The sequence below is a fragment of the Littorina saxatilis genome, unplaced genomic scaffold, assembly GCF_037325665.1.
Source record: "Littorina saxatilis isolate snail1 unplaced genomic scaffold, US_GU_Lsax_2.0 scaffold_119, whole genome shotgun sequence".
Classification (NCBI taxonomy): Eukaryota; Metazoa; Mollusca; class Gastropoda; order Littorinimorpha; family Littorinidae; genus Littorina; species Littorina saxatilis.
The window spans coordinates 83825-109812 of record NW_027127891.1 but is presented as its reverse complement, the minus strand read 5'-3'; the positions used below and the strand labels follow the sequence as shown (position 1 = coordinate 109812).

Genomic DNA, 25988 nt, shown 5'->3' with positions numbered 1-25988 from the left:
ATGTGTGTATGTGTGTGTGTGTGTGTGTGTGTGTATGTATGTATGTATGTATCTGAGAGAGAGAGAGAGAGAGAGAGAGAGTGAGTGAGAGAGTGGAAGAGAGAGAGAGAAAGAGAGAGACAGTAATAGAGATAGAGAGTGAGTGAGAGAGAGAGAAAGTGAGTGGGAGAGAGAGAGAGAGAGAGTAAATGGGAGTGAGAGAGAGAGAGAGAGAGAGAGAGAGAGAGAGACAGACAGACAGACAGACAGAGAGACAGAGAGAGAGAGAGAGAGAGAGAGAGAGAGAGAGAGAGAGAGAGGTGAGTGAGACTGACAGACAGGCACGACGACGGACATAAAGGCATATTTCGTGTTTCTTTTGTTAAAGTTCGTTTGCTTCATGTTCGTGTACTTATAAACATTACCTGATTTGTACCTCTGAAGACCCGACATTCATAGTTGTTGCTGGAGGAGAAAGTCTTAGTGATGTTGCAGGAACCGTCAAATGTCCAGGATCCGCTTCTTGCTTCTACCCGACAGTTCTGAGCTGGCACCACTGCTGGGTCTGAGACAAATAAAAATTAGGCTGAGAGGAATGACTTTGAATGTGTTTATTTTTGAAGCAATTGCTATTATTTCCACTTTGTGCACATGCAATCCATCTGTTTTGGCAATTTGTTTTGTACTGTCATCCGCACAAAATAATATTTTTTTTTGATAATGGCTTGAAAATTCCTTTTGTTATCTAAAAATCCAGACATACGTTTGCTGACAAGAATAATACCGACCAGAGCACACACCTCTAAACTGTATGCCTGGCTCCCTGCAGACGCTCCACCTGGAGGGTACCGGGAGCACACTTGTAATATTTGAGCTTCATGTTATTGCTTCATTCCCAGCAGACACATGCATGCTTTTGGGGGGGGGGGGGGGGGGGGGCTCATTTAATGCAATGACGAATGTTGGAAGTTATCTGAGCCCTTCACGAAAACATTCCGGTCATATACAAATGCGTCGGTACAGATCCGGCAGAACCTTTGTGAAAACAGTACCAACGGTACGCATGATTCATGTAACGGATATACTGAGCGTCCCGGGAACTTCTCTGTTCAGATGTCGTGCATTGCGGATTAACCTCGATACATTTCTGGTGAATTTTGTTCGGCCCACATTGCGAACAGGACGCAGGGACACATACTTTGAGAACCGCTGGTATGTTTTACAGCACTTACGTCATTCGTGTTGCTGTTATCATTGTCAGAAATGTACTTTATGTACATCGCCAATGTTCATCGAAAGTTTACTTTCAAGGCAATGAAACTTGCTATTCCGAAAAAAACGATACACTTGGCCTTTCGACAAAATGCATTATGAATTCATAGTCCATAGTGATTTTACCATAGTAACGTTACGAGATACACATGCTGTTGTAACATATTGGCAGTGCAAAGTTGAAACCTCCTTCAAGACATTAGTTCCATAGCCAATTTCATACAGAAAAACAAACTGCTCTGTGACAAAGAATTGATCTAATTTGATGCAATGTGCTTTCTTTTAAAATCTTCATTAATATGAATCAATGATTTTGGTCGAACTTGCGCTACCGTGTGTAATCTTGTCATCCATTTCTATGTGTGTCATTAAAAGGTTCTTTATTTCTTTCTTTCTTTATTTGGTGTTTAACGTCGTTTTCAACCATTCAAGGTTATATCGCGACGGTCATTAAAAGGTATTTGAGATTGATAACAACATAGTTTGTCCTTTCTTCTTGCAAAGGGATATTATGCAGTACATAACAGAGGAATGACAAAACAAATCAACAAAATATGCTTATTTGAAATACAGTACATTCCTGTACAAGAGTGCTTCTATATGCGCGTGTGTGTATGTGTGTGTGTGTGTGTGTGTGTGTGTGTGTGTCTGTGTGTCTGTGTGTGTATATATATATATTATGTGTGTGTGTGTGTGTGTGTGTGTGTGCATGTGTGTGTGTGTGTGTGTGTGTGTGTGTTTATGCGTTGTTGTGTACATGATTGTGTGTGTGATCGGACACTGATTGACGACAAAAATATATTTCGCTATTATTGTGCGTGTGATATTGTTCGAGCACGATTACCTTTAACTCTTGTGATGCATTTTTTCAACATGGGGGTAATGGTACGTTTTGCAGATCTTTGCAGCAATTTCACCATCAATTGTTTTCATGTTTCGATATGAGATTGTCAGGATCCTGCTCGTCATTGTGTCATTTTGTGGTTGAAATCCAATAGATGCTTCAGGAACTATCTACATGCAAATTGAGAAATCGATTTAATTAAAGCCTACGAAAACGGGACGAAATAACGCTAGTTCCAGCCATATCGGAAGACACGTTACACTAATTCATTACAACACGCGTGAAACAGGGATTAATGTCACCTCCAAAATAGGTCATATGTTGTAACTACCCAACCCTCGTTTATCTGAATCGTGTCATGTCATCATTTTTTTAAATTCTGTAACAGAAAGTCTGTCCGATTGGTTTCTTTCATTTTTGTCACGCTTGTTTCAGCACAGTCTGAAATTATTGCAAGCAAAATATTTGCAAAATGTCAGCAAAGTCGATTTTCGGGGTCAATCCCTATCGGATGTTTTTAATTAATGTCAACATGTAAGTTATTTTCTATTTTTGATCGTGATATACTATATTTTGTTAACCAGATTTTGTGTGAGACAAGTATGATACTTACAAAACACATCCAGTGCACATGACGTTGCGGTTCCAGAGGCATCGCACTGAATCCTGTAACTGCTGATGGACCGTAAGTCAGAGGACGGCGTGATGGTCACTGTACTCTGTGTTGATGACCGGGTCAGGCTGTACCTTGAAACTTTATTACAGGGTCCTTGTGGTGAACATGTGCCAAGTGCGACGTTCTCTTGTGGAGACAGGGCCTTCAAGAACCACGTCACTGTGTCCTGTGCACCAACCTGATCACACGTGATCACCGTGTTGGACGTCTCGTCCACCGCCAGTCTGTCCGACGTACATCCTCGGAGACGTACTCCTGATAAGCATAGAAAGCAGTCATACAACCAAACATAATTATACAAATCAAGAACATACACATACATGGTCTCGTGCACCACACAGGAAGCTATTTTATATTGATCGATGAATGAATAGTTGTTGTTGTGATTGTTTTAGATGTCCTGTTACCAATTATATACGGTAATAATTGATATGCTAAAATCCAAAATGGAAATGGATGTTTACATTCAAAAACCAACAGTAAGACAAGTCGCGTAAAGTGCAATCAATACATCGATCCGTCTACCTTACACAATGGAAATGAACACACTGCCTTTTTTTTTTTACCACGGGCTGGCCAACATCTTTTCGCCGAGACAGCGCTGGCCCAGTTGTCGTGGTAAAACAAGTCAACTAAACGTAATTGGCATAAAACTGATTTTCTTGATGATTGAGAACATTTTCAATTCCAACATAAACATTTGATATGTGTATATTTTGGGACGCAAGAAATGTTTAACTGTGATTGCGATTTCAATTTCAAAATTAATCCGATTAGCAATTAATTATTTCATTTTAAGGCTTCTAAGCTGAAATGCAAACCGTGGACCTTTCCACAGGGTCAACGAAAGTTTGAACAAAATGTTAATTGAGCTATGCGCTTGCGGCAGTGCCGCCTCAACATTTCGTACAAACCAGACATAATTTGATCGAAGACATTTTTTCCAAAGAAAGAATTGTCTGCGGATAGCATCTGGAAGAATATACGTGCAAAGTTTAATGAAAATTTGTCTGGTTTTGCTCCACACACACACACACGCACACACACATACACACGCACACACACACACACACACACACGCACACGCACGCACATTGCTAACTACTATGCTATACCTAGTTTTGAAAGAGTGGTGTTACTGATATTTTTTATTTTCACTGTTGTGTTAATAATATTATAAGATGTTTGATGGATTGTTGACAGACCAGCTTTTTTGTCGTCCTCGGGGGAGCATATCGTCTTTTGTTTCATATTTATTGACCAAGGCCGAAGGTCAATAAATATGAAACAAAAGACGATATGCTCCCCCGAGGACCGACAAAAAAGCTGGTCTGTCAACAAACCACCAAACATCGTTTTTGTCATCATTTTGGTAGTGAGAAAATAAGTGCACAATCAACCCAGGGAGCCATGCTTTGAAAGTCGAGTTCCGTGCTGATAAGGCCACAAAAAAATAGGTCTGTTTACGGTAACCCGACCGACCCTAGTTTTTTCGCGCGACCCTAGACTTTTTTTTTTGGCATTTGGGAAAAAAAAATCTTGTTTTTTTGGCAAAATAACGTAAAAATATGGTTTTTTGGGGAAAAAAAACCTAAAAAAAAACAAAACCGACCTACCGACCCTATTTTTTTGGCCTATGTTACCGTAAACAGACCTTTTTTTTTTTTTGGCCTAACCACACGAGTCCCGGTTTGATAACCACTAGCAATCAAAGCTGGCTGGTGAAAGCAACTTTCTGTGTTTTTGAGTTCATTAAATGTTGGGATGAATACGTCAGGTTTGAGGATGCACAGTTCTGCAGGTTCATCTCGGTATTCCACCCCCTCGGCTTTCTGTTGTAAATATTAAGCTGATTGATCGAATGTGGAAGCTACGTTTGGTCAAAGGTCACAGAAGATTTGCGTCGTGCAGCGAAGGAAAGAATCGCGATCTTGTTTCCGACTCAGTACCTCTTTGTTTTTCATTAGACCTGTCATTCTGCTTGCTCGGCTTGTTTGCATATCTTGTTGCTATTTTCTTTGCTTTTATTATTGTCTCTTATTTGTGCTTCGTTTATCGATACAACGTCTTGTGCACGGGTCAAAATGTGTGTGTCAGGGGTCGTTTTACTTGAACTTGACGTTCGTGTTTCTTCAAGAGTCTGTGTATCAAAACACAGATACACGCACTCCATGTCTCTGTAAGAAGACAAAACAATTGCTAGGTTTCATTTGTTTTTGATGAATGTATGACCTTTCATGAAGTAGTTTTGTTTTTTGTTTACTTTTACCAGTTTGCCAGTTCGTTTTTGAAACTTTGCAAAGCAGTGTCGTGTCGTCTGTTTAGGTCTGGGGAAACACCAATGAAAAGAGCCGAAGAATCCCGGAGCGTTTCTATTGGGTTTGCTTTTTGATTATCCATGTATAACCTGCTTCCTGCAACTATGGTAACCGGGGATTCATTGCCTGGGGAACATGAGATTTATTTCCCAGGTGCTTGTGAATGAAAACTCGTGAAAATGATGACAATACTTTTTATTGTGAAAATTAAGTCTTGTGTTTCAGTAAACGGTCGGTATTCAGCATGGTTTAATGTAGGTCGAGGCACCCGGCAAGGGGATCCGCTGTCACCTTATTTATTTTTGATTTGTGCCGAAATATTGTCTCTTATGGTACGCCAAAACAAAAAGATTTGTGGTATGAATATTTTTGGCGAAAATATTTTATTGTCACAATTCGCCGATGATACTAGTCTGTTTTTTAATGGTACAGAGCAATCATTTTCAGAAAGTATAAAAGTGTTACAACATTTTGCGTCAATGTCAGGTATTAGAATGAATTATGATAAAACAATTGTAGTCTGGTTAGGACCTTTAAAGTTTTCCAAAAGAAGATTCTTGCCTAATATGAATTTTACATGGAACCCGGATAATTTCAAAGCACTTGGTGTTATTTTTTCAGTAAATGTACATGATGTGGTTTTTATTCATTATAGAAATAAGTTGAAGGAAATTCAAAAACTTTTGAATTCATGGACCAGAAGAAACCTAACACTATTTGGTAAGATAACAGTCCTGAAAACCTTTGCCATTTCCAAATTGACACACTTGTCTACAAATTTACCTGATCCAGATGAACAGTTTATGATAGAGTTATTTACGATTTTTTTCAAATTTCTTTGGGATGCAAAAAAGAGATAACATTAAAAGAATTACGGTCACCCAACCTTATGAAGACAGAGGATTGAAGATGGTTGACGTGAAATGTTTTCTGTCATCTCTGAAAACAGTTTGGTTAAAAAGGGTTGTTGGTCTTACTGGATTAATATCAAGATTATTGCTCAAAGCATGTCCATTTGTCATAACAATTAATATGAGAGGAGGAGAATTTGCAAATGTTTTGATGCAGAAAATGGATAATCCGTTTTGGACCAACGCATTTAAACATTATACGAAATTATATGGAAAATGTGACCCGACAACCTTCAACGATTTTGTATCAGAATATTTCCATTACAATGTTAATATTCGCAGAGATAAGAAGACATTGTACATTAAAAATTGGATTGACAATGGAATTGTTCAGATTGGTCATATTTTGGGGCAAAATGGATATTTATCCTATAATGCGTTCAAAATGAAAAATTTCGAATGTGCGAGGAGATTTTGTATTGTATGAAGGTGTAATTCAGGCTGTTAAAAAATATTAGAGAAAAATTGGTTTAGAATTTGATCAACATTTTGTTATGACAGAGCCCATTGTGTGGAAATGTATTTGTCAAGGTAAGACACAATTTATTTACCAACAATTGACTAAACATGTTACTGTCTCAAAATTTATTGAAAAATGGTCTGAATCCGTAGACTGTTAGATAAGAAGGTTATTTTTCAACATGTCTTCAAAACAACAAAGGATACCTGTCTGAGATGGTTCCAGTATAGATTATTGTACAGAATTGTACTGTGTGTGTGTGTGTGTGTGTGTGTGTGTGTGTGTGTGTGTGTGTGTGTGTGTGTGTGTGTGTGTGTGTGTGTGTGTGTGTGTGTGTGTGTGTGTGTGTGTGTGTGTGTGTGTGTGTGTGTGTGTGTGTGTGTGCGTGTGACGGAGTGATTGAGTTTGTGTTACTGTTTGTCGATTTCTTACGGGAGCCTTGAAGGCTTCGCCTCTTCTTTACTTTTATATTTATCTTTTGTAATTGTTTTACGTTTGTATATGTATATAAGATTAGAGTAGTCCCTCTCTGGGCGAGGGCTGGTTGAAAAGAAGCTCGTTTATATTGCTTACGCCACAATACTCGTAAATAAAATTTTATTTTATTTTATTTTATTTGATTTGATCTCTCTCTTTCTCTCTCTCTCTCTCTCTCTCTCTCTCTCTCTCTCTCTCTCTCTCTCTCTCTCTCTCTCTCTCTCTCTCTCTTTCTCTCTCTCTCTCTCTTATTTCATTTGAGTTTCATTTCATGCCTTCACTGTTTTATTCCTTCACTCTTTGCATCTTTAGTAAGAAAAACTTACCGACTATAAAGTTAGGCACGGCTATCAATCCAAGAACCTGCAGCAGCATTCTCATGATGAAATGAACCTGGAACACAATGGAATATGAAAGATCATTTTAGTTTATGTGATTGTGGGGACTCTGCTCGGCATTGTTTCATTTTTTGGTTAAAAATCGATCGGATGCTCCAGGAACTATGTTTCATTCGAATTGAGATATTGTTCTAATTTCAGCCTTCGTAAACGTCATTTCATGACGCTATTTCCAGCCATATGGGAAAGACACGTTATAATAATCCAAATCGAAACACATCATCACACAAAACGTCAGCCATAGATTAATACCACTTCAAATAGGTCCTGGGGTTTTAATTTATCGGACAGAAACCCCGTTCAATTACCAACCCTCGTTTATCTGAATCTTGGCATGTCATCACATTCAACATTCTGTAACATAAAGTCTGTCCTATTGATTGTTCTCATTTTGGTCACACTTGTTTCAACCCACTCTGAAAATAAAAAAGGCAAAATAGTGGCGCAATTTATTTTTTGGTCAATAGGTGTTCGATGTCATTAAGCTCCGAAGCTAAAATGCAATCCCATAGTCCGGACTCAATCAAAGATTGCTTGCCCAAATTTAAATCAATTTGATCAAAAAATGAGGGCGTGACAGTACCCCCTCAACTTTCACTAAAAGCCGAATATGACGTCATCAAAACATTTATCGATAAAAGGAAAAAAACGGTTTGGATATATAACATGGAAGAATTCGTATGTAACGTTTCATGGAGATCGATACCTTAAAAAAAAAAAAAAAAAAATTTAATTTGCCAAGCACATCATGTGGGGCGTTTAATAAATACCACTGATTGTTACAATATTCCTTATAAACTGTTATAAATGTGTTTGAGCTACAATGGACATTAACATTTTCATGTACAATACCTCTTTTTCTTTTTACTTTTTTTAATTCGTTAATCTCCTTTAAATGTGTATGTGTTGTTGGAATATGTGTTGGTGAGACATATGTATGCGTATAACCATCAAACAAAAGATATAATGGCTAACATTTTCATAAAATATGTTTGTCTGACATCTAAACATAATAACATCACATACACCGGTACACTTCAATAAATCTATATGTAGGCCTACTCTTATCTTATAACATCCTGATCGTATTGAGTTTTAGAATACCCGACATCGTATCTTTACATAGATACACACACGCACACACACACACACAAACACACACACACACACACACGCACACACACACACACACACATACACACACACACACACACACACACACACACACACACACACCACCACCCTCGTCTCGATTCCCAGTCTATATTATAACATGTAGTCACACTTGTCCAACTGTAAAAAGCCTATTTTACCCCCGATTCATCCACTCGCACCCCAAGTCACACGCACACTCATATATATGCATCGAGATCGATACTGGTTTTTTACATTTAGTCAAGTTTTGACTAAATGTTTTGTTTTAACATAGAGGGGGAATCGAGACGAGGGTCGTGGTGTATGTGTGTGTGTGTGTGTCTGTGCGTGTGTGTGTGTAGAGCGATTCAGACCAAAGTACTGGACCGATCTTTATGAAATTTTACATGAGAGTTCCTGGGAATGATATCCCCGGACGTTTTTTACATTTAGTCAAGTTTTGACTAAATGTGACCCTCCACCACGAAATGAGTCGCATGTCACCTCGCGCGGTTCTGCGCTAGGCTTAATATAAGTCCGGGGAGTGTCTGGTAACAGTGTGAGGGTCAGCTTAGTCACAGGCTTATAACTAGAAAAGTTTTCGCTCTTTTCTAAAACGGTTTTCACCACTGGATAGAGCATAAACAACTCTTTAGGAAAATGTACAAATATGAAAATCATGCAAAGATGACATGCGACTCATTCCGTGGTGGAGGGTCACAAATGTTTTAACGTAGAGGGGGGAATCGAGACGAGGGTGTGGTGTATGTGTGTGTGTGTGTGTGTGTGTGTGTGTCTGTCTGTGTGTGTGTGTAGATCGATTCAGACTAAACTACTAGACCGATTTTTATGAAATTTGACATGAGAGTTCCTGGGTATGAAATCCCCATACGTTTTTTTCATTTTTTCAATAAATGTCTTTGATGACGTCATATCCGGCTTTTCGTGAAAGTTGAGGCAGCACTGTCACGCTCTAATTTTTCAACCAAATTGGTTGAAGTTTTGGTCAAGTAATCTTCGACGAAGGCCGGGGTTTGGTATTGCATTTCAGCTTGGTGGCTTAAAAATTAATTAATGACTTTGGTCATTAAAAATCTGAAAATTGTAAAAAAAAAAAATTTTTTATAAAACGATCCAAATTTACGTTCATCTTATTCTTTATCATTGTCTGATTCCAAAAACATATAAATATGTTATATTTGGATTAAAAACAAGCTCTGAAAATTAAAAATATAACAATTATTATCAAAATTAAATTGTCCTAATCAATTTAATAACACCTTCATCTTATTCCTTGTCGGTTCCTGATTCCAAAAACATATAGATATGATATGTTTGGATTAAAAACACGCTCAGAAAGTTAAAACGAAGAGAGGTACAGAAAAGCGTGCTATCCTTCTCAGCGCAAGTACTACCCCGCTCTTCTTGTCAATTTCACTGCCTTTGTCGTGCGCGGTGGACTGACGATACTACGAGTGTGGCATTGCGTTCAGTTTTATTCTGTGAGTTCGACAGCTACTTGACTAAATGTTGTATTTTCGCCTTACGCGACTTGTTCTTTTTTTCGATAAATACCTTTGATGACGTCATATCCGGCTTTTTGTAGAAGTTGAGGCGGCCCTGTCACACACTCATTTTTCAATCAAATTGATTGCAATTTTGGCCAAGCAATCTTCGACGAAGACCGGACTTTGGTCATTAAATATCTGAAAATTGTAAAAAAAAAAATTATTTTATGAAACGATCCAAATTTACGTTCATCTTATTCTTCATCATTTTCTGATTCCAAAAACATATAAATATGTTATATTTGGATTAAAAACAAGCTCTGAAAATTAAAAATATAAAAATTATGATCAAAATTAAATTTTCCAAATCAATTTAAAAACACTTTCATCTTATTCCTTGTCGGTTCCTGATTCCACAACACGCTCAGAAAGTTAAAACGAAGAGAGGTACAGAAAAGCGTGCTATCCTTCTCAGCGCAACTACTACCCCGCTCTTCTTGTCAATTTCACTGCCTTTGCCACGAGCGGTGGACTGACGATGCTACGAGTATACGGTCTTGCTGAAAAATTGCATTGCGTTCAGTTTCATTCTGTGAGTTCGACAGCTTGACTAAATGTTGTATTTTCGCCTTACGCGACTTGTTTTCGGATTCATTCCACACAGACACACACACAAACACACACATACATACATACACACACACACACACACACACACACACACACACACACACACACACACACACACACACGCACACACACACACACACACACTCACACACACACACACACACACACACACACACACACACACACACACACACCACCACCACCACCCTCGTCTCGATTCCCAGTCTATATTAGGCCAAAAAAAATAATAGGTGTGGTTACGGTAACATAGCCAAAGAAAATAGGGTAGGAAGGTAGGCAATCACTTTTTTTTTTAAAACTTTTTTTTCTAATGTGTACAAATTAAACCTACTTGACAGGGAAATAAGTGTGCGACTCGGGCGCTTTCGCTTTCATTGCGTTTTCTGCACTCGTTTACTTGTTGTTTTGGCTATTTTTTTTACAAATGTAATAAAAAGTTATAGGGTCGGCCCCAAAAAATAGGGTAGGTCGGGTTACCGTAACCACACCTATTTTTTTTTTAGGCCTTATAACATGTAGTCAAACTTGTCCAACTGTAAAAATAAAACTGAAAAGATAAGTCACTGTAAAAGTTGCAATGCCCTCAAAGTTACTGAACTTGTCACGTCGAGATGAACGGAGCACCTATAGGGCTTTCAATCTTGCCTCATCCGTTTGGAAAAATACAAAATTTCATTCACTGTTATGCAAGGAGTCAAAACATGCAGCAAAGCGATGCCCTCGATCAGGCTCACATCTGATCCCGCACGTGAACTAATTACAGTCGGAATTGGTTATTAACGTAACCGGTTATAACGTAGATCGGTTATAAAGTAAATTGTATTCTTTCCCGGCCAGCGCTGTTCTTGTTTATCACTAAAAATTAATCGGTTCTAACGTAACTGGTTGACACGTACGTAGATCGATTATAACCGTTAACGTATATATTTTACAATACAATACAATACAATACAATAACTTTATCAATCTCTAAAAGAGAAATTGCATTGCTGAGCTTTTGTGTCCGTAATAATAACATACATAAAACATTCAAAAATAAACATTTGTTCTTTGTCATTCATACATTCTTGTGTTCTTATACATTTCTTCAATTCATACATCAATATTCTATCATATTTATGTACATACATTTATTCTCTTTTAACAGTCTGTCTTCAAACGCATCTCAGAGAGGGAGGCTAGAGATTTGTGTTGTGCCATAGGTAAAATCATGTGCTTAGCTATGAAGTAATGTTATCACATGTTATTTAAGGAAAATGAGTAAATATATGTACCAAGCGTATAACATCAGCAAACCTGAGAAAATACAGCACATTGGTTATCACATAAGAAAGCATATTAAAAATAAATTAACATGCATTCACCATCAACAATGCACAAACGAAAGTCAGCACCTTGCCGGTTATAATCACATATTGTCTAAGAGAGTAGAATAAGAGTATATATTCATGCAAAACAAAATCAACAATACTGAAACAATACAGAACACTGACCCCGTGCATCAGAGCGACAACACCAGCATCTACCGCCCCACCTGAGAATTGAAGATGTGAATTGCAGATGGAATGAACGAATTTCTGTAGCGTGTGGATCTTGCGGTTGGTTGTCTGAATCTGTTGCTCCTGTCTGTCCGTCTACTGTCAAATTCCGGTCTGAGTGGGTGCGAGTCGTCAGCCAAAATCTTCTGTACCTTGTCAGTCAGTCGTCGTTCATGTGTTGATGTGAAATTGTCCTGCTTCCTCCCAACCACCCCACTTGCTTTCCTGATGAATTTATCTAATCTATCCCTGTCTTGCTTGTTGATGTTGCCACCCCAACACACGGAGCCAAAGTACAACACACTATTGCACGTTGAAGTGTAAAACATCTGAAGGATTTCTTGTCTGATGTTAAAAGACCTGAGTTTTCTCAAAAAGTACAGGCGAGAGTGAAGTTTCTTCACAAGGGCATCAGAGTTTGGTTTCCATGTCAACTTATTGTCTATAATCACCCCCAAATACTTATACTGCTCTACCTTCTCTACGACCTCCCCCTTGATCACTATCTCCCTGTGTACATGTTCCCCCCTCCTGTTGTCCATTATCATTTCCTTTGTCTTCCCCACATTAAGCTCTAAATAGTTGTTTTCACACCACCCCACAAACCTATCTACCTCCTGCCTGTAGTCAGAGTCGTCGTCATCAGTCAGCAGTCCGGTCAGTCCAGTGTCGTCAGCAAACTTGGTTATGGGGCAGGAGTCACTAGAACTTCTAAAATCTGCTGTGTAGAGAGAAAAAAAAAGGTGAGAGTACTGTGCCTTGTGGTGCCCCTGTGTTTGTGCAGATTGTGTCTGAAACTGATTGCCCCCCCACCCTAACATACTGTGGCCTGTTTGTCAGGTAGTCCATAACCCAGAGGATGGTGGCTGCTATTTGTTGTTTCTACGTCAGAAAAGAACCGGTTAGAACGTATTCAGACATCATAATAAAGCAGCGCTTCCAAGTTATAGGCAATTTTCTCTTTTCCGTTTTTTCACTGTAAAAAGACGTAGCTTCTAGCTTCTATTATGCACTACAAAGACGGATTAGAAGATGGCGACCAAACTAAAGCGGGTTGCCTTGTTTTGTTAGCACTATAATTGCCTTCGAACTTTTGTTCACGCTAGATTATGCTTGGATGTATATATGGTTCTGGTTGACCTTCCTGCAGGAAAATGCAAATTAGCATCAAGGTCTAGGAAAAGTGCCTAAAGAACGTTGTCTATATTTACATGCTTCAGACAAACGCTATTACAGATTGAAAATGGGATCTTTCCTTGAAGACACTGCCTTGTCGTTCTGATTCTAAGTTGAAAACTGATCATGACAATTGTATGATCATGTTTTGTTTTGTTTTTGAAAATTCCCCATCGTTCTTTTTGTTTATTTTTGTGTTTTTGTTGTTGTAAACTTTTGTTCTCCCACACATAGATCTGGGCTGTTCGGTTGAGGTGGTTTGGAAGCAGACAGATTAGTTTGATTGAAATGAATCACTGGCAAAATAAATAAATGCCTCTTGAAATCTTATATCAATCAATCAATCAATGACGCTTATATCGCGCATATTCCGTGGGTACAGTTCCAGGCGCTCTGCAGAGATGCCGTGTGAGATGAAATTTTATACGGCCAGTAATTGCAGCCATTTCGGCGCATATTTACCTTTCACGGCCTATTATTCCAAGTCACACGGGTATAGGTAGACAATTATTAACTGTGCCTAAGGCCAAAAAAAAAAATTGTCTGTTTAGGGTAACATGACCAAAAAAAGTAGGGTCGGTAGGTAGGTAGGTTTTTTTTTTTTTTGTGTAAATGCTATGTTGGCTGAACATTCACTTCTTATATTTGATGAATACATGTTTCAAAACTAACGTATAAATAAAACAGAGAGAAAGGGAGAGAAAGAAACGCCAAATGTCTCTTTTTAGCATTTTTACCTCTTTTTTTTTTTTTTGAAATCAAAAAAAAGTTTTTGGGTCGGTGCCAAATCGATAGGGTCGGTCGGGTTACCCTAAACAGACAAAATTTTTTTTTTGGCCTAAGCAATTTTGCCAGGAAAGACCCTTTTGTCAATCGTGGGATCTTTAACGTGCACACCCAATGTAGTGTACACGGGGGGGAGTTCGGACACTGAAGAGAGTCTGCACACAAAGTTGACTCTGAAATAAATTTCCGCCGAACCTGGGATCGAACTCACGCTGACAGCGGTCAACTGAATACAAATCCAGCGCGCTACCAACTGAGCTATATCCCCGCCCCTTATACTCACTGATGAAACTGTATTTTGACATGATGTGTGTGTATACATAATTATGTTTGGCAGTCCATTTGTCAATTCACTCTTTCATAGCAGACATATTTTCTTATGACGGCGAGAGTGAATTGGTACTGAATGCTCCATTCTTCAACTCGCGAGCTTGAGAATATGACGTCAATTCAGCTTCCGTCATCCCTGATCGTTTGGTATTCCAACCAGTGTGATTTTCCATCGCTGTGTTCTGCGTGCCTTTTGACAAACCAGACGTGTTGAAAAAAGCACCACCAAACATTGTGGTAAAGCAGCTAAATATGAAAAGAAAAGGAAGCGTGCAGAAGGATGTTTAAGTCTTGCAAGAATTTCTGAATAAACAATCCTTCCTTGAAAGAAAGTAAAGATGTCTGCGTGTCGTCTGCTTTGAAAATAGGGAGATTTTGAGGCATTCAATTCAAAACGCAAGTCGCGTTGATAAGCTTGTTGAGGTTATTCTTTCTTTGAATTGCCGTGGATCTGATCGCAACTATTTTTAGAGTTGTGCCATGAAAGCAAACGGCAAAAAAGCCTTTGAATACAGACTTTCAAAGAAATGTGGATCTTTTGCTCCGGAATTGCAACGTCGATATGGCAAAACAAATTTTGTTTTATCAATGTGCGGAAACAGGCTGGTAGTATCGCATTTGTTATATGGGTTTGTAAGAACTGCTCCCCCCCCCCCCCCCCCCTCACCCAACTTAGGTCCGGCCCTACTGGCCCTGTTCTTTTTTTCGTCACAACCAGAATCGTTATTTGTTTTGGACGACGCAGCATTAATTGTGTTTGATTACGTAAGACGATTGTAAAAGATGTAGGTCCATTTTGGTATACCTCACACAGCCTTGTGCCCACGTGATCACAGGAAATGGTAATTACGTTTATCCCACATACGTGAGAGAGACACTCGTGAGATAATAATCGTTCAAATCACGCGTGTGTATATCATGTAAATGAGGTCATGTCAAGCAAGTCTGGCAGGGACCTGTTTTTCCACTGCTTATGATGCCAAAGTCACCGAGACAAACGTCATTATAGAAAAAACAAATTGCGCTCGCTAATTACCCTCGATGAATTTTTAGAACTAACACGTCACACCACACTTTTAGAGTGACTTTTATTTACTTTGACCTAATAGATTGCACGAGGCTTTAGAAGAGATCGAGATTCCAAAACAAGCGTCTTCAAGTTAGCTGCCTCGACTGCAGGACATTTTCAGTAAAATACACGTAAGTACAGTATGTAGGATAAACAGAATGCTACATGGCTTGCTGTGTCGTACCAGATTTACACTCGTTGCTATTTCAAATAGGGAACAGCTCGCTTTCGCTCGCAGTTCAATATTAAAAGAAAAAATCGTGTAAATCTGGTATTCTCTATATTAGGGGGAGATGCGAAATGACAAACCGCGTAATTTTTTGTTTGGCTGGCAACACCAAAGGTACATATATGCGTAGGCATCTACGAAATAGTTGTGTAAAGCTTCTGGCTGTTTATATAAATATATATAATCTGCGGAAAAAAGACACTCGTTGCTTCAGCAATGCTGTGACTCCTGCACAACTGCGTAAATCTTTCAAAGTCTTCTTATTAACCAACGCACTGTTTTGAACCGCGGCAAAATGTTGACGGCTTTTGCTGTTTTCACAAACACACACACACACACCCACCCCCCAACACCCACCGCCCCCCCCACACACACACACACACACACATACGCCGGCGCGCATACACCCACCCACCCACATGACATCCCCTCCCAACCCCCCAGTTACACACACACAGACACACACACACACACACACACACACACATTACTCACCCTTGTACCCGCCCAATCAATCCCCCCAAACACGCACACATGGCAGACACACACACTGACACACATGGCAGACACACACACATATATGGCAGACTGATATACACACACACACACACACACACAAACACACACATGCACACACACACACCGTCATGGCACACCCACCCACATACACACACACACGCACATAACACCCCGACCGATCCCCCAGCCACAGACACACACATTATTCATTCATGTACCCACCCATTCACCCCCCACACACACACACACATACATTACACACCCGCCCACCTACACACACGCACACACATATGGCAGACACACACACACACACACACACATATGGCAGACACACACACACACACACACACACACACACACACACACACACACACACACACACACACACGGCAGACGCAAATACACACACAATACACACATACACACACACACACACACACACTCACACACACACACTCACACACACACACGACATACGCAAACACACACACACACACACACACACACACACACACACACACACACACACACACACAAACGGTTGGCTGGATCGTTCTTTGTATACTCACTCACATGCTACACTATCCTGGGTACTGGCCTGCGGGCATTTTGAAGTAAACTTTATGACCTGAGGAAGACTTACGACAGGCACTCGACGCAATATCACATCATGACGGTTTATAATATTATCAACTTGTTGAACTCTGAATATTAAATACAACAACTTTAGCCTTCATATATACCAGTCCTCTCATATGCTTAGCTGTAACAGCGCTGCGACATAATTTGTCAAATCCAAACAAGCCGCGAGTGTTTGCACATTGTCACTCTCTTAATACTTCCTTGTTGTACTTTCTTTACTCACTTAATCAATTCTTCTCATTGTAGCTATAAACCAGGCAGGTAAAACAAAATCAATAGTATCACAATAACGCATTCATAAAAAAGTCGAAGTCTGTCCCAACACTATAATTTGAAAAGGATACCTGTAAAACTGTAGAACAGAGATTGTTGTTCTGCTCGCGATCTGTACGACCTTCTAATTCTGCGCAGACACTGGCTATCTGCTCCGCGGAAGTACAATGTTCGTTCAGTTGGTGCAGGTTGTACAAACAGCCAATACATGGCGAGCACACGATGCACCCTTACATACATTCATGATGTCATAGTATTCACTGATCACCTTCATTTGCTTTTAACTGTATGTTCATCGGCATTAAACCACACTAGTATAGGGAACTACCAACAATAATATATATTTAGTAGATTGTTGGTGTTAGTACATCAACGGCCGTTTAGTCAATTAGTTGGTCAGTGCGGCATTTGGTGTATGTGTGCACGTGTTTGCTTTAGAACGAAATGGATGAGCGTGATTCTTCTGTTATCCATCAGCCTATTTAATTTTTTTGCTTTGGTAAGGGACGCTATGTTCACAATCATGTGTGTAAATTTATAGCATGTGTCTATCCTGAAAGGGCAAACTTCTCAAACGGTTTGAGTCGACCTAGGTTACAAACATGAAGCAAACAGGAAGCAAACCCACCCTAGATACTGTGTTACTGGATTCGGTGCCATTTTTATAGACGTCTTCTTGGACACTGTCGTCGGTGTTTGAAAAAGCTGTTCTTCTCCTGTACGCCACTTCTTTAAAACTATGTTTGGGGCGTATGTACTGTTTGTGCTGTCTCTAACAGGGTCTACAGTAAGAGGTAAGTCGACCGGTCATACACTATGATGTGGTCCCACCGGAAGTTTATTTATTTATTTATTTATTTATTAAGGAGATTTTTATAGCGCATAACGAAAAGCACTATGCGCTTAAGTTCTTTTGCATGCGAAGAGAAACTACTTGGTACTGTGCATACATGAGTAGTTTTCATCCTCCTCCTTCTCCTCCTCCTCCTCAGTCCTCATCATCACCATCACCATCATCATCATCATCATCATCATCATCATCATCACCATCATCATTATCACCATCATCATCATAGCAACACAGAATGCAGTTGGTAATAGGTGAACCAGCTCAGCCTGTCAAACATTTTATGATTTTATTTTTCTTCATTTATCAAACAAAACAGAATTTGTTTGTTCGTTAAAAAAGAGACACTTGTTTGAGAACTATGCTATTCTCCACGAAACTGTTTCATATTTCTATAGGCGTCCACGTTTCCAGTTATTTGTGGATGACTGAAAGCGGTGGTTTCAGTAGGTCATCAGTATAATTATTATTTATAATTATTTCATATCCTTGGCTTTATCGATCGCTCTAATCCTTAAACGTTCCACAACGTTTCTGTTTAAGTACGGTTATTACTCTGTCACGTCGATTTCCAAATGTTGTCAGTTCATATTCTTTCACAATTGGGTGTGTATTCTCAACCGTTACATATGGGCATATGTTTTAGCTTTTATTCCCAATAACTGTTCTACATCGTCTGGTAGGATGAGCTAGATGAACCGGTCGGGCTGCTAGACTCTACACACTCAATGGGTCTTTAGATTCTGATGTTATGTCTTCGGGCCTAGATGCCAAGCTCGTATACTCTTATTTCCGCAAATTCTGTGATAGCTCTTTTATTTTTATTTCAACCCCCACTTCACAAATTTTATTCATTGCTTTTTGTTTCTTTGATGTCTCTCTGCAACTTATTCTCTTTCTCAAGTTCAAATACTTCAACTCGCAACTGGTTCAACAATTTGTTCGTGGAGTCCAGCATTTTACGTTTATTTCTTGGAACAAGTCTTCACTGACAACTGTAAGGGAAGTAACTTCTGCTACTTAAACCTGATTTGCAACTACGTGTTTATTGTTCTTGTTCTCGTATTGCCAATGCCATTCTCATCGGAATCAGTTTCACACACATACTAGAAAATGGTGTTACTACCTGGTCACCACGACCTTAAACAGCCACATAGGTTTAAAGACAACAACAACAACCTAGTCACCAATAGTTCTTGCCTTCTTCGTGATGCTTTTTACCATCAAACACATTTTGACTAAATGTTTTAAAATAGACTGGAAATCGAGACGCATCTTGAACACACGGCCAGTACCGTGTAACTGGCCTTGACACGGAACGATCCAAGGGGGGGGGGGGGGGGGGGGCAATCTCAGTCATCTGAAAGAGGGAAATCCAAACGCTATCTGCCTTGTTCGATTTTATGGGCTTGGACGATAGAGAAAAATAAGAAAAGCAAAAGCTGGAGTCCAGTCTGGACGAAACTGCTATCAAGAACGCAGAATTGATTTTTTCTGAATTTTTGTTTTTAGTCGTAAGCGCCATTTCTCATTTCGAATTTCTCATAACTGCTGTTCACAATGCGGCCGCAGTGAAACCAACAAAGGGGCCTCACTCTGGAAGAGTTTCCTGCTCCGATAAACATGGCGCTTACGGCTAAAAAAAACTCAGAAAAAATCAATTCTGCGTTCTTGATAGCAGTTTCGTCCAGACTGGACTCCAGCTTTTGTTTTTCTTATTTTTCTCTATCGTCCAAGCCCATAAAATCGAACAAGGCGGATTGCGTTTGGATTTCCCTCTTTCAGATGACTGAGATTGCCCCCCCCCCCCCCCCCCCCCCCCCCCCCTTGGATCGTTCCGTGTCAAGGCCAGTTACACGGTACTGGCCGTGTGTTCAAGATGATCGAGACGACGATGGTGACGGTAGTGTTTGTGTTTGTGTTTGTGTGTGTGTGGAGTGATCCCAGAAAACTACTTGACAGTTGTTTATGACACTTTACATACACATTCTTCCAGATGATATCCCCCGACTTTTTTTCCTCTTTTGCATAGAGGTTGAATCGAGACGAGGGTCGTGGTGTATGTGTGTGTGTGTGTGTGTGTGTGTGTGTGTGTGTGTGTGTGTGTGTGTGTGTGTGTGTGTGTGTGTGTGTGTGTGTGTGTGTGTGTGTGTATGTGTGTGTGTGTATCTGTCTGTCTGTGTCTGTCTGTGCGTGTGTAGAGCGATTCAGACCAAACTACTGGACCGATCTTTATGAAATTTTACATGATAGTTCCTGGGAATCATATCCCCGGAGTTTTTTTTCTTTTTTTCGATAAATACTTTTGATGACGTCATATCCGGCGTTTTGTAAAAGTTGAGGCGGCACTGTCACACCCTCATTTTTCAATCAAATTGATTGAATATTTGGTAAAGCAATCTTCGACGAAGGCCAGACTTCGGTATTGCATTTCAGCTTGGTGGCTTAAAAATTAATTAATGACTTTGGTCATTAAAAATCTGAAAATTGTATAATTTTTTTTTTAATATAAAACGATCCAAATTTACGTTCATCTTATTCTACATCATTTCCTGATTCCAAAAACATATATAAATATGTTATTTGGATTAAAAACAAGCTCTAAAAATTAAAAATATAAAAATTACGATCAAAATTAAATTTCCGAAATCGATTTAAAAACAATTTCATCTTATTCCTTGTCGGTTCCTGATTCCAAAAACATATAGATATGATATGTTTGGATTAAAAACACGCTCAGAAAGTTAAAACGAAGAGAGGTACAGAAAAGCGTGCTATGCAGCACAGCGAAACCACTACCGCGCTGAACAGGCTCGTCAGTTTCACTCCGTTATGCACAAGCGGCGGACTACGGTCATTGTGAAAAAATGCGGTGCGTTCAGTTTCATGCTGTGAGTTCCACAGCTTGACTAAATGTAGTACATAATTTCTCCTTACGCGACTTTTTTTCTCTTGTGTTTACACGGCTGGCAAATGTCCGTCAGTCGTCATACTCGAATGAAACTTTGGCCATTCGTGAAACAACCATTTGTCTGTGTGCATGCAAAGTCATGAAGTTTTAAGATGTAAATTCACAAACCTGTGACGGGTTTAAACACATTTTCCGGAAGATTTAACATTTAACATCTGAGTACAAGCATGTAGTGATCGAAAATTACACCCAGGGTAAGTTTCGTAGGTAGACTTCAGCTCCTCAAAGTTTGGGATCAATCCATTAAGGCATTGCTGAAATAAAGCGCTTTTTGTCATGGTACCCCTCAAAATGGACCCAACATCCTCTCGTTATCTACTGCACAAGCGTTCTACACCTGCATCATTAGAAATGACATAACACAAGATATACGCAAGATAGCAAAACAAAACAACCTGTTCTGGATAGATACATGATTTTTCTGTCTTCTTGTAAGTAACAGTTGCCAAGCTGCGCCTATTGTGAATTTGTGTCGATTTTTCAATTGGTACCTGACGTTTTTGTCAGGTCGATTTTGGGGGTACCCTTTCTTCGGCGACGGTCACGTTATACTTATAACATAAATATTTGATCCGAAAAGTGTGCAAGGTAGCCAAGAAGAGGGCCTTTAATGGCATATCAAATTTGAGTAAAATGACACGGAATGAATGTTGTAGTTGGGGTACAAAAATGGGTGCAATAATTTTGTTGCTCAGTTTATAAACACCAGAGATATATATATATACGTGATAATGGGCAGACAGACAGACTAACATATAGACAGACAGAATGAAACCTATACACAACCCGTATAATATATACGGGTGTGTAAAAACAGACATTTTGTCTTCGAGTATTAAACGTGAGTTCTCAAGCATGGGATCGTCGGTTTCCGAGTCGCTACTTTCGTATTTGTGTATTGTACGTTCATTGGCGCCTTATCTGACACATCTGTCCTTATCTGAACTTTTTACTTTTACACGATATTCTACCTTTTTATCGTGTTTTTTTGTTTTAATGAGGAAATGAACTCAGTCAGTTATCTTTTTGAGTTAGGTTCTAAATTGGCGTTTCAAGTCAACAAACATGAGAAATATCACTTTCTATATTTGTTAACAAAAAAACAATGTGTGTGTGTGTGTGTGTGTGTGTGTGTGTGTGTGTGTGTGTGTGTGTGTGTGTGTGTGTGTGTGTGTCTGTGTCTGTGTCTGTGTCTGTGCGTGTGTTTGTGTAGAGCGATTCAGAGTAAACTACTGGACCAATCTTTATGAATTGTTACATGAGAGTTCCTGGGAATGATATCCCCAGAATTGTTTTTCATTTTTTTGATAAATGTCTTTGATGACGTCATATCCGGCTTTTTATAAAAGTTGAGGCAGCACTGTCACACCTCATTTTTCAATAAAAGTGATTGAAATTTTGGCCAAGCAATCTTCGACAAAGGCCGGACTTTGGTATTGCATTTCAGCTTGGAGGCTTACAAATTAATTAATAACTTTGGTCAAAAATCTGAAAATTGTTATTTAAATTATTTTATTATAAAACGATCCAGAATTACGTTTCATCTTATTCTTCATCATTTGCTGATTCCAAAAACATATAAATATGTCTGCCGTGTGCTGACAAAACCGAGTAAGTCCATTTTTTTCAAAAATGATATTTTTTGTTCATCAAAGCTTAGAAATTAAGGCGCACCTTATGTGTAAATTGTGACTTTGTGAAATAAATAGATAAGGAGATATGCAAAAGTAAGTCCACACCTTAAAAACTGTTTAAAGTACATCTGCCATGTGCTGACAAAACCGAGTAAGTCCATTTTTCCCCAAAAATGATATCTTTTTGTTCATCAAAACTAAGAAATCAAGAAGCAGCCTGTGTGTAAATTTTGACTTTGTAAAATAACTAGATAAGGAGATATAGAAAAGTAAGTCCACAACTTCAAACATTTTTCAAAAAACATTACATGTCAATTTGCTGGTAAAACCAAGTAAGTCCATCCACCAATCACAAGAACCTTTATGACGCTATAACCAATCAGAATGCAATGTTTTTGCCAGTATGACGTCAAAGTCAATACGAATATTCTTGCGGCATTTTACTTGTTAGTAGGGGTGCTAGATTTGGTGCAAGCATGGCTGCTAAAGAAGAAGTGTTGTCAAGATAAATGACAAAACAGTGAAAATAACGTTAACATTACGAATTTGCACAAGATGGAGAGAGAGAGAGAGAGAGAGAGAGAGAGAGAGAGAGAGAGAGAGAGAGAGAGAGAGAGAGAGAGAGAGAGAGAGAGAGAGAGAGAGAGAGAGAGAGAGAGAGAGAGAGAGAGAGACTAAACAGGGAGAGAGTGAGAGAGGGGAAAGAAATCAGGGTCGAGGGGGGGGGGGAGGATGGAGGGAGAGAGAGAAACAAAGGGAAAGAGGAATTAGGGAGGGAGGAAGAGAGTAAGAGGGAGAGAGATAGCGAGAGAGGTAGGGAGGGATAGAAAGAGAGATGGAGGGAGGAAAAGAGAGATATATATAGGGAGGGATAGAGGGAGGGAGAGAGAGAGAGACAAGGATCGTCAGGAGAATTATATATAGATAGAGAAGAAAAATGTTTAAAATAAAACGTCATAAGGTGACGTCATTATGTCTCGCCTTATCGAAAGAGGTCATTTGTGTGTTCTAAACTTTAAATGACGTCATTTGTCAGTTCTAAACTTAAAATGACGTATTTTCTGTATGGGTCGTCTGACAAGAATTTTAAAACTATCATTATAGGAAAATTGGGAACCCCTTGGACTTAAGCTAGGATTCCATTCTTACGGCTGCGGTGCGGCTCCGGCGACGGCAGCGGCGACGGCAATTTGAAAAACATTGATGAAAGAAGGGATGATCCCATTCACACGGGTGCGGTACGGCGACGGCGACGGCGACGGCCCGGCGTGCGTGCGTTTTTTCAAGAAAGCTCCATGTGGCTTTCTGGACTGCCGTCGCCGGACGCCGTCTGGTATTTTGTATGAGACGAGACCAATGTGGAGCCATGGCGGCATTGGCCTGGGGCGGACGAGGGGGGGTGCACAGGGTGCAGGTGCACCCCCCCCCCTCCAGCAAAAAAAAATTTTAAAAAAATTTGGAAAGCTGATTCTATGACCATTTCTAAGTTCAAATGGCACCAGATGGCACCATTTTGCTTCTTTGGGCCAAATTTTTTTCCGGGGGAGCATGCCCCCGGACCCCCCTAGCAAATTCGGGCGCTTCGCGCCCATCACATTCTCTTTCGATTCAAAGTGCACCCCCCCTTACAAAGCAACTGATCCGCCCCTGTAATGGCGGCATTGGCGGGAAGAGAACATATCCGGACGACGTCGCCGTTATATACGGTTCACGACGATGCGTTTTTCTCGCCAGAGCCGGATGCCGTTGCCGTCGCCGGAGCCGGAGCCGCACCGCAGCCGTAAGAATGGAATCCTAGCTTAAAACTTGGTTTTGTCAAAACATTCATGCACACTTAAAAAGTTGTTTTTTTAGGTTGTGGACTTACTTGTTCATATCTGCTTATCTAAGCACTCTAAAAAGTAGAAATTAGCACACAAGATGCGCATTGATTTCTTCTTTTTGATGAACAAAAAATATCATTTTGAAAAAAAAAAATGACTTACCAAAGCGGAAGGTCGTGGGTTCGAATCCCGGCCGCACCTGACGGGTAATTAAGGTGAAGATTTTTCCGATATCCCAGGTCAACTTACGTGCAGGCCTGCTGGTGCCTTATCACCCTTCGTGTGTACACGCAAGCACAAGACCAAGTGCGCACGGAAAAGATCGTGCAGTCCAAAGCAGAGTTCGGTGGGTTATAGAAACACAAACATACCCAGCATGCTTTCACCGAAAACGGCGTATGGCTGCCTAAATGGTTTTGTAAAAACGGTCATCCACGTACAAATCCACTCGTGCAAAAGCACACGTGTACGTGGGAGTTTCAGCCCACGAACGCAAAAGAAGAAGAAGAAGCAGAACTAAAACGCCTTCACAAAAATTGCGTCCTCGCTGTTAAAACCCGTCAATCGGGACAGTGAATATTTCCGTACCATGTCCACACGGCACCTGAATTGCTTAATATCAATTCAAACGTAACACATCTATAAATAGATTCAGGAAACATTGACACCTGCAATAAAATCTTTTTCGTGCCTGTGCTAGCATTTTAATGTCCAGAAATATTTCTTAATACTAATTTCAAGAAACGATTTTTGAGACATCAAACCCGGGTAAATGTTTGATTTGAATTTCAAATAATGTGATTTAAGGCTGTAACTATAGTAGTAACCGTACCACCCAAATTAAACTTACAACAACAAAACATTACCGGAACAAAAAAACATGCTGTGTAGCTTAAAAAATTGTACGTGAATAATATGTATTTTAGCAAATCACCGCAATCTGATATGCTCATCATTCTCCAAGGCACTCAAACTAACACTCACGTACACAGTCATACACAAGAACCAGCTTTTATTCTTGACTGGACATAGTCCTTAGATCAAGACTGGTTTTAATCAGAACAAACACACAAACGCACACATTGTTACAGGTTCGCTTCGAAAGTATATGTGAGAATCGTACCGAAATGAGCCAGAGCGTTGTTTAGAGATCAAATAAGCAAAGGGAAGTAAGCGCTCTAATGTGCACACGACATGTGTAATAGAGTAAGCGAGCGTTATACGGAACGTTTCTCCTGGCACCTGAGAGAATAACGCATTGAAATGAACAAGCGACTTTCATCCTCAAAAAAAGCATTACTTTTTCTTCCAAATGTTTTGACAAAACCAAGTAAGTCCACTTGCTTAGATCTGTCACATTTTTTAGATCTGATATAATGGAAAAAAGTGACAAAACCAAGTAAGTCCACAAAATGCCCAACAACACAAAAACCATCCATCAGATCATTATCAAACTCGGGTTGTAAACGTACATTAATGCTATTTATCTTATTATCTCTGTAGGTTGATCAAGATAATCGTCA

General features: G+C 39.7%; 1 protein-coding gene and 1 long non-coding RNA gene across 2 annotated transcripts in view; one reads left to right on the top strand and one right to left on the bottom strand.

Moving 5' to 3' along the window:
- The window catches only part of LOC138956246 (uncharacterized), an 87922-nt gene extending 70564 nt beyond the window's left edge, over positions 1-17358 (bottom strand). Inside the window, exons 1-4 of the mRNA XM_070327653.1 lie at positions 17262-17358; positions 7264-7330; positions 2709-3026; positions 405-544 (exon numbers count right to left, since the gene is read on the bottom strand). Coding sequence (XP_070183754.1) covers positions 405-544; positions 2709-3026; positions 7264-7318 — 513 coding nt within the window. The 5' untranslated portion in view covers positions 7319-7330; positions 17262-17358. The remainder of the gene's footprint in view (positions 1-404; positions 545-2708; positions 3027-7263; positions 7331-17261) is intronic.
- The window catches only part of LOC138956242 (uncharacterized), a 173472-nt gene that overhangs the window by 128225 nt on the left and 19259 nt on the right, over positions 1-25988 (top strand). The window lies entirely within an intron of this gene.